Below are 12,500 nucleotides of genomic sequence, written 5' to 3' on the forward strand. Positions count from 1 at the left end.
GCCTCTTACACGAACCGCTAGTATCCTCAGGTGTCTTCAGGTGTGAGCGCGCGCAGGCTGGCGGGCGGACACACACACACACACACACACACACACACACACACACACACACACGAACGAACGAACATACATAAAGAAATAAGAGAGTGCCTGATCAGTGCGTCACCTTGCTTTCAATCTCTTCTTCAGTCGTGTTTACCTTTCTCTTTCGTCCGCGTCCGCCCACCAGGAAATAGCCCCCATTCCTTCCACCTCCGTTTCCTGCTTACCCAACGGGCTTCCCTACGTCCTAGTACTTTCGCTGACTTTTCTGACCTCGAACAAATAAAAAAAAATAACGAACGTGTCTCAAAAGATGGCCCCTTCCCTCTCTCTTACTCGTTTTTTTCTTTCTCTCTCTCTCTCTCTCTCTCTCTCTCTCTCTCTCTCTCTCTCTCTCTCTCTCTCTCGTGTGTGTGTGTGTGTGTGTGTGTGTGAGTGTTTACCCTAGTTGTGTTATCCAGAGCTACACTGTTGGGTTCTCGAGTCTCAATCGGTCTAACCTAATTCTAAACTCATTAATGATTTTGGTTTGAACCCCCTCTTTTCTCAAGCTATTGCACTGTTTAATAAATATATTGTGAAACCTCCTTTCTAGTTTCTATTCTGTTTTCTTTCTAGCATCTTGTCTCCATAAAAATTCCTTTCATGTCCAGTAGTTGCTCCCCTGCAGCATAGACGTAAACATGTCCATAAGTTCTGTCTGTTCCCTCATCGCCCAAACCACCGCAACCATGTCACCTCTCTCCCCTTTCCCTTTAAGAATGCCAGCCATAAACATTCCCATCTTTCCTAGTACGTGAACTGTCACGCAAAGGACCATCATGATTGCTGCTCTTTGTATGCTCTAGATCTTGTTTAGGGGTTTCTTTTTCAAGGGGGGACCATAATACTGCCATATATGCTAACCTGGGCCAAATCAACGCCACTATCAATATCTTCGCATCTATGCGAAATGTGTGTGTGTGTGTGTGTGTGTGTGTGTTTTGTGTGTGTGTGTGTGTGTGTGTGTGTGTGTGTGTGTGTGTGTTGGGAAAGTGAACTGTAGGATATTTTCTTCGAGCTTCGTACCAGTTGGAAAACCGCTGATATTGTGTCTGTGTACTTTTACACCCAAAAGGAGGTCACTCATGGATCTGTGCGCGTGGGCCCGACGTGTGTGTGTGTGTGTGTGTGTGTGTGCGCTCACGTCACTGAGTGGATGCGGTGAGAATTACCTAAATGTTGTGCAATGTTATGGTAGTGAGTCGCTGAGCGGCGCGCGTGGCCGCCGAGCACATGCTGAACGGCTCTTGTGTTTCAGGAGCGGCGGAGAGTGGCGGGCCGAAGCCACGTCACACGATGAGGCCCGTGGCGGCTACCTTGGGCCCCCTGCAGCCCTACATCACCACCACGCACTGCAAGGGTCCCGTGCGGGTTGAGGACATCTCCACCACGCCCTGCAGCACGCCCTGCAGCACGCCCTACGCTACACCCCTGCCTGCCACAGACACCCCAAGTCCGGGGGGAAGATGGCTACGACCCCTGGGGTACGCGGAGAGGTTCATGACGATGTCTCATGATTACGGCTGCATGACCACAGTCTACGCCCTCTGGCTGGAGTCTAGAGTCCCTCTGGACTTCGAAATGGTGAAACATGCATCCGTCCTTATGTACAGGTAACTCCAAGGCAAAGGTAATTCTTTGTTGTTTGTCTGTGCACGAATGTAACACTCTCGGCAAGGTGTGCATACGAGGCAGTGTTATCTTCATCTTTACGAGAATCTCATGTAATTTATTTGGTTTAGCGTCTTATATTCTATTGTTAATATATGATGAAATATTTCAATAAGAAATGTGACAATAAATATTAAATTTCGGGAATGAAGAGTCTTTTTCCCAGTAGCTAGCATAGATCAAGGACGCCGAGTCACTTCCGAGAGTTGAGTCACTGGTCTGGGCCATGGCATAACCTTTCTCTCTACAGGAAAATGCCAAACCTCCGACTGTACCTCGACTACCGGGATGGCCAGTACTGGTGGCGGGAAATGACGCGAGAAGTGGTGGACGTGGAGGAGATGACCTCAGACGACGTGGAGGGCACCGTGCAGCGGTTGGTGCGGCGCCGTTACCGCATGTTCGACGGTCCTCTGTGGTTCACGCGATTCGTCACAGTCGGCAGTGGAGACGACTATGAAAGAGATTCGAACCACAATGTTAAATACAAGTACGTGTGCATCTTCGGGTTCCACCACAACGTGAGTGACGGCAGCACCAACATGAAGTTCTGCCAAGTGTTTCTTAACGTGTTGAACGACCTCGCCGCGGGTCGCACGATAGACCTGCGGCAGGAGGGTATATTCCCGGCGCCGCTGCAGGATCGCCTCGGCGAGGAAGCGGGTTCCCGACTATTCTACTTGGGCATTTTCCTGCGTCGCTTGTACACCATAGTCCTCACCTTCGGCATTCCCGTGTGGAATTTCATCACCGTGTACCGCATGCCGCGGAACCGAGAAGCCGCGACACACCTGTTGCAACTGGAGCTGAACGAGATCACCACCAGCAGGCTGCTACGGCGATGCAAGATGGAAGGGGTCACGCTTAACTCTGCCTTCACGGCCGCTGCCAACTTGGCCTTGTACTCAATGGTGATGGCCAAGAACCCTAACCTGGGCCAAGCCAGTATGTGCTCGCAACAAGTGATCAACATGCGCCGCTACTGGCCGGAGGAGCTCAGGCCAAACACCCTTGGATGCCATATATCACTTCTCGACTTGAGTTTCCCGACGGAAGAGGAGGACCTGGACGCCTTCTGGGAGTACGCCCGCCGTGTACACGACCTCCTGAACTATCACCTCACGGAAACCAAGCGGGCCCTCAAGCTGCAGCAGATGAGTCGCAGTTTGAGTCTCATTATCTTCTTCAACGCCGTGCTGGCCAAGCTTGGGCTGCCCTCCGGCAATGACAATCACTACACCCTCACCAACATGGGCAACCTGAGCAAAACCTTCTCCGGCAGCGGCGACGAGGTGGAGGCGACGCGACTACTACGCACCGTGTCCTGCCACTTCATGCCCACGCTCTGCCAACACACACTGCAGACCTTCCGCGGCCGCCTCTCCTACTCCCTCGACTACTACACGCAGAAGCTCACCCGGGAGACGGCCTACCAGTACGCCCGCGGCATCCTTCAACTCCTCACCAATGCCATCCACACCCCGAACTAACTCCTCATCCGTCCCTTTCCCCGAACTCTTCCTACACCCCCACACACCGCCGCCCTTCCCTCTACGTGCAGTTTACCAGCCTGCGGTACTTGACACGTTGGCTCCAAGAACACCATAAGCAACAAACATTCCATTACATGAACTAATTCGATGAACATGTGAAAATACTGTCTCGTGAGATGTGTTTGAGGCGACTCGGCAACTAGACATTACCGTCATGTTGTGACTGATAACACGGCGCTGAGAACGCGCTCACCGGCCACGAGTTGTCGTTCCCGCGCCTCTGGAAACCCTGGAGTAACCCGAAGGTCAAATCCCGCACGCCAGTACTTGCCTGTCGGGGAAGGAGTGAGGCCTCTGCCAAAGAAGCTGACTGACCAGCGCCGCCCCATGACTGCTCACCCACACAGCCAGTCTACCTCCCGCCGTGTGGCACATAAACATGTACAAATCTCGCGTTTTGCATTTTCCTCTGTTGAGGACCAGTATTAAGTTGCTACACCTCACACTTCTCTGTCTAGGACTGTAAGACATGATTAACGACTCTTGTAAGCAAGAATCTTAATTTTAGAGTAATACGTAACCATAAATAATTGTGTATACCACATTGTCTAGGTAAGTGCAAATAACAATAAAAATACTAAAAATGAGGATTGAAGAGGACGTTGTATGCCATCCGTTGACACATCCTTCTTTTCCCCGGTGTGGACTTCTTAATTATTAATAAATTATGTAAAATTTTAGAATAAGTTATTTGAACAAGTTCGCCTGCTTCCTCGTGTTGTGTTGACTGGAAACTCAGGGCCTTCCTTCCTGTGCGAGACGACCCGGCTCACCAACGCCGGCCGCGAGTGTTGCTGAGAACTACAGTAGGTGCAGGAGAGAGAGAGAGAGAGAGAGAGAGAGAGAGAGAGAGAGAGAGAGAGAGAGAGAGAAATAGATGGAGGGGGTAGGAAAGGAATGCATGAGTGATGAAAGGAGGGCGGTGGGAGAGTCAAAGAATGCATGGGTAAGTGAAGAAAGGAGGGAGGGAGGGAGGGAAGGAGGAAAGAAAGATGTACTGAAGTGAAAGAGGAAAAACGAAACCCCCTCGCACTGACAGCCACCAAATGTAGTCCTTGCAATGGCCAATCCCCTCTCCCTCCTGCGCCTCCTGCCTGATATGACGATCGAAACTCTTTCTCTAAACTTTGAGTCCTTCCAAATGATTGTTGAACTCATACCAACCTCCTTTTGCACTTTCTGTTCTCACGGCTAAGAATTATGGGTACTTATAGTGAGGTGTTCGTGTAGTGATACGTCATTTGTTTCATCACTAGTATTACAAACATAGACATTACTTGTTAACTTCCATCTATGTGTTGTCTTGTATATATGAATGTTACGTATGCCATATATGTACACCAAAGTGAAGAGTTGGTTAATAATTCCATCAAAAGTTGTCTTTGTATACTCGTGACGTTCACTTTTGTTGCCCGACGAGCCGCCGCCTCAGTCCAAGTCATTGTTATTTCTTTACTATTAAAATCAAAATAACGTTTAAGTGTCTTTTTTCATCCTTTGTCAAGAGAATATTACTGGTTAAGTGTTTCTCAGGTCAGTATTCTTAAGACGCTATCAACTCTCACATCAACTACTTCCTGAGGCCATATGTGTACAACTAAGTGAAGAGTTGGTTAATAATTCCATCGAAAGTCGTGTCTGTATACCCGTGACGTACACTTTTGTTGCCCGACTTTTTTTTTTTTTTTAAGTTCATTGTACAGAAGCCTTGTCAATTTCCCACCCGGGTCAAAACACTGCCCCTGGAAAGACCCACAACTCCTACGAAGGCCTTGTTTAATATATATGCTTGGGCCTCGAAACGTTTGAAAATATGGCCCTCAGTATCAGTCCAATTTGCGACCATTATTACCACACCATCTTGACCCACCCCGTCTTCAGAACATGAAAGTCGAACTGGCAAGGTCACTCTCCGTGAAGCCGTTCTTCGCATCCCCTGAGAGCAATTTCAATGAGCTGTTGACCTCTAGCGTGGCGTCACAGGATTTCCCTCTGTTGTAGCTCAAGGGCCCCCCCCCCCGTCTCGATCTCTATATCGAGACGGCAATGCCCCCCCTCCCCTTCCCTCAAGGACAAGGTCATGTTCTCGCAGGAATAGGAATGACTTTTCTGGCCTGCCCACTTAGTCCTAGACACACTTAGTCCTTGAAAGAGGGCGTGTCCCGGCGCACGGACTCGGCTTAAGCAATAATATACACTAAAAATTCTTAGCCTACTGCAGTTTTACGCGCTTGTGTGATTAGGTTATTAAGGGAGCTAGGTTCTTTCCTTAGCATTGAACATCACCATCCACATGTGTCATCCTGACCAGTACCACAGTTCCTGTTCACGAAGTTACGAATCTTTCCATGAGCGGGTGTTTGGGATATGTTTAAAATGATAGATAAATGCTACACTACACTCAGCCTTGTTCTCAAAAGGAGTACTGCCATGGAGTTGACAGCACAGCGGCTATAATGGGCACCCAGAAGTATAATAATAAAAAAGTCCTTCCACCTTTAGCCACAAGCATGTCCTGTTTGCTGTCCTTCATATTAATAGGGTTCAGTTGATGTCGCAGCGGCGAGGTAGCAAGATGCTTCTCGGCCGCCAAAATAATTATCAGTCATTCAGAACTCCAAAATAACATTTAGATTTCATTGTGATTCACGGTTAAATGTAAACCAGCGATAACTTTTTACTTTTCCCGTTAAATGGTTGCAATAAGTAAACCGCATCATGAGATATTTAAATCCCGCGGCAGCGTCTGCAAACTATTACCTCCACCACCTCCCCAAAGCCTTTACTGACAGCCTTGTGTCGCATGAATATGTGGCTGCCCGTCATCACCTTTGTAGGATTTCTTTGTCTTCGGAGTTGCAACTGTAAACCTATTCTCTGAGTTCTTCCATGGGTAAAATGGCGTAATGTGGAGAAAGACGTAAAACTAACAATTGAAAAACATTTCATTCTTGGTTGCTGATTGTGATTGTTTTTATCAGTTAATTCACAGTTTCACACACCTGCTATTATTGTTAGTGTATTATTATTAGTATTGTAAGTATATCCCTTTCTCGTAACGCCTTGTCATAACCAGATACAACATACAATTATTTTAACGAGAGAAACATGGAAAGATATGCGTGAAAATGAGTAGCCTAATTCCCTCGGTCAATTTTCTACACTAATACCTCCAAAAAGATTAAAGAATAAGGATTTGATTAGGTTTGACGTAGTTCATGTTTTGTATAGAACAGCAATATATATAATTTACTTTAGGCTACGTATTTTGGATTGATAATTCTGTTACTTGCCATTCCACGGTTTGGCTTTGGTTGTGTTGCAAGCCATCTATTTTCATGGGCTTGGTGGAGATTGAGACGCGGCCGAGAGCATATTTTGACCGGCGGGTGTCATGGACTGTATCGATCGTTAATGAGCCTTCCAAATCTGGCTGCTCTGTCAGGTGCGCAGTTCGTCCCTAATAATTGATAGTAAAGATTCGATCGTTTTAAGTCCTGATTTTCTGTAGGAAGTAATATTCTACAATTTTGAAAGACATCGAATCAGCACAAAACAGAACCTCTTCGGCACATGCAATTTTGAGATCCAAGATGATAAATATGACTCCACAATTACCGTTTTGACCGGGGCTGTTTTAACATGTGCCCGTATACGGTACTTTAGAAGAGCTGCAACGAATCATAATCCATCTAATAATATCACCGTATTACATTTATTACCCATTAGCCTTTCTATGAGCCTGTCTAAAGCACTAGTTGGGTAATCTAGAAGTATTATTCTCCTGTGAGGTCAAATATTGAAGGCACATGATCGAGTAAGCTATTCTCTGCAGATTTCATTCCCATTTTAATATTCTGTGACGTGTGTTTCTTAACTTCATAATGTACAAGAAACGCACACAAGATACCTGAAGAGGGCAGCTTGGATAAGAGGTGGCCATGGCTATGAAGTTGTGTCGTCTGCTATTGCTAAGTCACGGCAGCTACTCCCTTCATTCCTTGCTAGAATTAAAGTTATCTCCGCTGTATCTTGGCAACTTGCAATTTACTGAGCAACATATATACGGAACGTGGTTAGGGATACGCGGCAGAGTGCATATCTTGTTTTCTTGCAAAGCGGAAAACAGACCTTTTACATCCACCCACCTTCTTCTTCTTCTTCTTTTGACCTGTTCCGCTTTGTATCGCTTCTTAGGTCCTCCTCCTCTACACTTCTATATCTTCACACCATGCACTTAGTTACTTCACAGTGCACACTTATACACTTCACCCTGAACCGATGTGATTTAAGGATTCTAGCTTCCATCTCTCACAACAATTATTTTCAAAGGCCGTAAAGGAGAGCCATCAGGGTCTCGCGAATGTCTTTTTTAGGTTCATGGTACAGGAGAAGGGTCAAACTACCACCAGGGTCATCAAACTACCCCTGCTGCAACTGGAAATCCCTAAAACTCCTACGAAAACCGTGTCAAATATCTACTCCTGGGTTGGGATGGCATGTTCCTACTTTCTCCTTTGTTGATTACTTGCAACAATAAACTATCAATCAATCAATACTCCTTGACCACCATGGACCCAGCACCATACCCCTCTGCGGTTTCCTGATAACAGAGCCCCTCGTACACCTAACGGCTGGTAACATATCGCTGCTAATAGAGTAACTCATCACCGCTATGGACAGTAACCCATCTTTGGTGAAATAATAGCTTAAAACCCGCTAAAATAATAATAATGCTCACTTACTTGATGGAAGGGAGGGTAGGCGGCGGCAGGGAGGAGCAGAAGAGTTGAAGTGACGGCGGGAGGTTCGATTTGGAGACTCGCGCTGTTCGAAACGGTTTATCATATTGTACTTTCTGCATTTCTCTCAATATATGATGTGTTTAATGGGTTCTGATGTTTCAAAAAAGTTCATCAAAGTTTTACTTTCTGCATTTCTCTCAAAATATAATGTGTTTAATGGCATTGGCGGATCCATTGGGGGGACCCCCCCATGGGCTGAGCGGATGCAGGAAAACTAGCTCAAAAGCGCGCTGCAGCTGTGACAATACTCTTTTTCAGAGGAACCGGCCGTCTCATTCGGATCCGAAGACGAACACTAGCCGCCCAGGAATGCTTTGGCACCAAGTTCAGGCCGTTATGCCCATTGATTCAGGTCAGTCCACCAGTTATTCAGGAACAGGACTGCCGAGAATAGCGAACCGGTAATGCTAATGTCCCTTCCACCAGCAAACACCCAGGCATCGGGCCCCCAAAAAACTTTTGTCCTGAATCCGCGCCTGTTTAATGGGTTCTGATGTTTCTAAAAAAAATTCATCATAGTTATACTTCCTGCATTTATCTCAATATAAGACGAGTTTAATGAGTTCTGATGTATACAATTTCTTTGCTCAAAATTTCGTATTAAAAGTAAATAATCGATTATATATATATATATATATATATATATATATATATATATATATATATATATATATATATATATATATATATATATATATATATATATATATATATATATATATATATATATATATATATATATATATATATATATATATATATATATATATATATATATATATATATATATATATATATATATATATATATATATATATATATATATATATATTTGTGTGTGTGTGTGTGTGTGTGTGTGTGTCAAAACCAGACATGAACTGATAAATCCCAACAGAGGGTATAATGTGTCCTATTTGAGGGGGTTGGCTTTGGCAGTAGTAGAATTAAATTGCCTCCATGTGACCATAATGCCATATGGTGTCTGATGTCTGGCATATTTTACCATCTCACTAACCCACACCAACATATTAGGTTTCAACCCCATCTCCAAAGCATCTTCATGGCTTCAATGGGCATGGCATTAGGAAGGAGGCAGCAGTAGTATGGTCCTCCCATAAACAAGATCAAGGGAATATGAAGAGCAGCAGCCAAGACTGTTCCCAGCCTGACTACTCGAACACACAAAGAAATGCTCTAAAAGTTGCTCAGTAAATTGCAAGTTGCCAAGATACAGTGGAGATAACTTTAATTCTAGCAAGGAATGAAGGGAGTAGCTGCCGTGACTTAGCAATAGCAGACGACACAACTCTAGCAGGCAACCACCAGCTGTAAACATCCTTAGGAGAAAGAGGAGGTGACAGGATTGCAGAGTTCAGAGCAATGAAGGGGGTAGAAAAAAATGATAGAGAACTGTTTGCATGGGATAAGGCAGAACAATAGGTGATATGAAATGAAATAAAAAGACAAGATGTTGGAAAATATAAAAAAAAAAAATGCTGTTATGAAGTAGTTACTATCCCCCCTTAAAATGGGTGATTGGTAGGTGTGAGGTCCATGCTTTGGCCATGAATGGGCTAATGAGTTCAAAGTCTCTCTTCAGGAGGGTACCGATCCCAAATCCAGCATGTGATCAGACCATGAGTGAATTACATAGACACAATGGAAACAATAAAACAACACTCACCCATTATAGTATTGCCATATTTCTAGAAATGTCTATTTTACAAAAGCTAGTATACACAGGGCCGGTAACACAGCCATTCCAATCATAAATTATTGACTACAATACACGAGCTGAAATTTGAATGTACACGTCATTATTCATAGAGTTCTTTTAACATAATCACTAGAGGAGCATATTTACAGATTGTACTTACAAGAAAAAATAACTCGACAGCATAGTAGTACTCATACTTTTTTATAAAAAAAAGTACTAAGATAAATTCTGTGTCTATCAAATTACTGGACATTATTTTAAATACCCTTGACATGATTGGCAAGTCAATGATAACAGAGGTCAGACTTGCACAGAGGATTGGCAAGAACACACACAAAAAAATATCTGCTTTATACAGAAGCAACTAAGAATAATTTGCATACAGCTACTTAGTTCCTGAACAGTCACTCAGTTGCTATTGTTAGCTAATTGCTCATTTACAAACAGGAGCCAAGAAACATTAATCTTCATGACCATTAAACCTGAAAGTGAGGAGGACGAAAGGGATGAAGGATTTAACAAATCAGTTCAGTGCTTCAGACTCATGGTGTCCAAAGCCTTGACAAAACAGCATAGCAATTTGGAGGTGATGGCAAAACTTGTAGGATAGACCAAATAGTCTGAAGAGGCAAGGAGAATTCCTTTTAGCATGATGCCTCAGCAGCAACGCCTGGCAGGAATTTCAACACAACCACACCAAACAATTGGTCTACAGCATGAACTGCAAAATTCTTTACCATCAAACTGTGACCTCTAATGCAAGTTGCCTAACACAAAACTAGTTACTGAAATATTGTAAAGACAAACTCAGTGGATCTGCAGCAAAGGTAGATGATAAGGCTAAACTTCACCACTGTAAACATGAAACTTGGCTTGTTTTAATATGGCCTGCCACTTCTACGAGCATCACATTTACAATCTGAAGTAGGACTGGTGCAGATCACACCGAAGGAATGATTCTCATACTATTGTATCCTTCCCGGAGCAGTTAATGACATTCTAAGTTTCCTGCAACTAGCAGATGATATATTCTGATGGCATGATACCACAAACAAACTCTTCATATGCAATCACTTATCAATTGAAATTTACACATCCATTAATGACAGACTTTTTCCATTGCATAAAATTTACCAAGACAGCTGAGATCAATGTGCCTTTGATCAACATTAACTTTTAAGAAAACTTTTCATGGTCACATAAGCCACAAAAAATTACTTGTTCTTTCTGTAACCACATAAAAAAGGTTGTATTTCAATCATCTCAAGACATACTGCCAAGTAAATTATACGCCATGGGAGAGCACTGCCTCAACAATCATATAATGCCACAAATCCACCAATCAACCTTCTAAACAATTCTTTCCTTCTGACATCTGCAATAGTACACAGACAGATATTATTTAATCTATTACATCAGCCACATTAGTGAGCCAGCGCACTGAGTGACTCACCTCGCCAAACACAGTTATTATGTATTACAGCTATTTTATTTAGTATTGCTATCATGTCCTACCCCGTCTTCCCCCCCAAACAGCAATCACAAATCACATTCTGCCCACATATAAAACCACCCCAAGTTTTCACCTTCATCCAGTCAGTTTCTTTGGGCTTGAGTTTTTACTTAAGAGTAAAGAATGACTAGCAGAAGCTTTTGAAGAAGACAACCAGTATATGAGGGAACCTGAAACAACAGGGATGATGATCCAATTCCTGCAGAATCTCAACAAAGATGATTTTATACATACAATGTGAGTTACAAGCAATTATAATGCTTACATCCAATATATGACATAAGACAATCAAAGCACCAACAGGTAGCTTGAACCTTTTCATAGCTGCCCATTAACTATAAAATTGGAATTTGTTAATAAAATCCATACTTTCCTCAATGCTACAAATGACAAAACCAAATACTTGTTCCCTATGAGAATACTTCATTATTCTCCATAATTATATATTTGTAAGTACTAATGCATCTCAGTTACAGTACCTGGCAGCCTGTTAGAGGAGAGGTAATGCTTCAAGATGTACAAAGGCTATAACTTCATATATTTCACAAATGTGTTTGATTAAGTATTGCCTCTATCACAAGGTGCAGTGAGTATCACCGCCCACCTGGGTCTGGACATCCACAAGTCCTGCTGTATTTTGATTTGTGACCCTTTTTTGCCCTACAATTTGTTAAAATAATGTTGTGACAATCATGTGAACTACTAATATCTTTCCACATTTTAAAAAACTTTAAAAGAAACTCTAAAAAACATATTGTGAGTGAGCATTAAAATTCCAATGTATATCCTTATAGAAAACCAAAGTTATTACAGGATTGTGGTGGTCCATGAAGCCCAGCCTGTGAGGAACCTGCTCAGAGTCACTCCCCAGGCCAGACGCACCCCTAGGAGTCGTAGGAGGATGAGTGGTGGTCCGGAGGCCGGCCCGGGGAGGGAGGCGAGGACAGATTGCTGCTCGTGTTGGAAGCAATGGAATGGCGTGGCGAGGTGTCACCGCATTCCTGCTGGGAAGGAAAATAACACAATAAAGTACACTTTGAAAACTAGGTCAAGTTTTTAATAGGTTTTTGTCTTTTGATGTAATATATTTAAACACAATTTTAGCTGACATGATGCACAAAGATTCACCGTATTTGACGGCTTATAACCAAATGGGC

General features: G+C 43.5%; 2 protein-coding genes and 1 long non-coding RNA gene across 15 annotated transcripts in view; 1 reads left to right on the plus strand and 2 right to left on the minus strand.

The window, feature by feature from the left end:
• Nucleotides 1-4,783, plus strand: part of LOC126999836 (uncharacterized) — a 25,606-nt gene extending 20,823 nt beyond the window's left edge. For all 5 annotated transcript variants that reach the window (XM_050862869.1, XM_050862872.1, XM_050862871.1 and 2 more), the window contains exons 2-3: nt 1,343-1,697; nt 2,006-4,783. In XM_050862869.1, the coding sequence (XP_050718826.1) occupies nt 1,343-1,697; nt 2,006-3,245 (1,595 nt within the window). In that variant the 3' untranslated portion in view covers nt 3,246-4,783. The remainder of the gene's footprint in view (nt 1-1,342; nt 1,698-2,005) is intronic.
• Nucleotides 1-8,606, minus strand: part of LOC126999838 (uncharacterized) — a 106,912-nt gene extending 98,306 nt beyond the window's left edge. Inside the window, exon 1 of the long non-coding RNA XR_007753634.1 lies at nt 8,054-8,606. This is a non-coding gene — a long non-coding RNA (uncharacterized LOC126999838). The remainder of the gene's footprint in view (nt 1-8,053) is intronic.
• Nucleotides 8,607-9,793: 1,187 nt separating this feature from the next.
• The window catches only part of LOC126999840 (serine/threonine-protein kinase Genghis Khan-like), a 130,922-nt gene continuing 128,215 nt past the window's right edge, over nt 9,794-12,500 (minus strand). For 8 of the 9 annotated variants that reach the window (XM_050862880.1, XM_050862882.1, XM_050862879.1 and 5 more), the window contains one exon: nt 9,794-12,347. In XM_050862880.1, coding sequence (XP_050718837.1) covers nt 12,228-12,347 — 120 coding nt within the window. In that variant the 3' untranslated portion in view covers nt 9,794-12,227. The remainder of the gene's footprint in view (nt 12,348-12,500) is intronic. The other variant, XM_050862877.1, reaches the window with a different exon arrangement.

Source organism: Eriocheir sinensis, chromosome 17 (genome assembly GCF_024679095.1).
Source record: "Eriocheir sinensis breed Jianghai 21 chromosome 17, ASM2467909v1, whole genome shotgun sequence".
NCBI lineage: Eukaryota > Metazoa > Arthropoda > Malacostraca > Decapoda > Varunidae > Eriocheir > Eriocheir sinensis.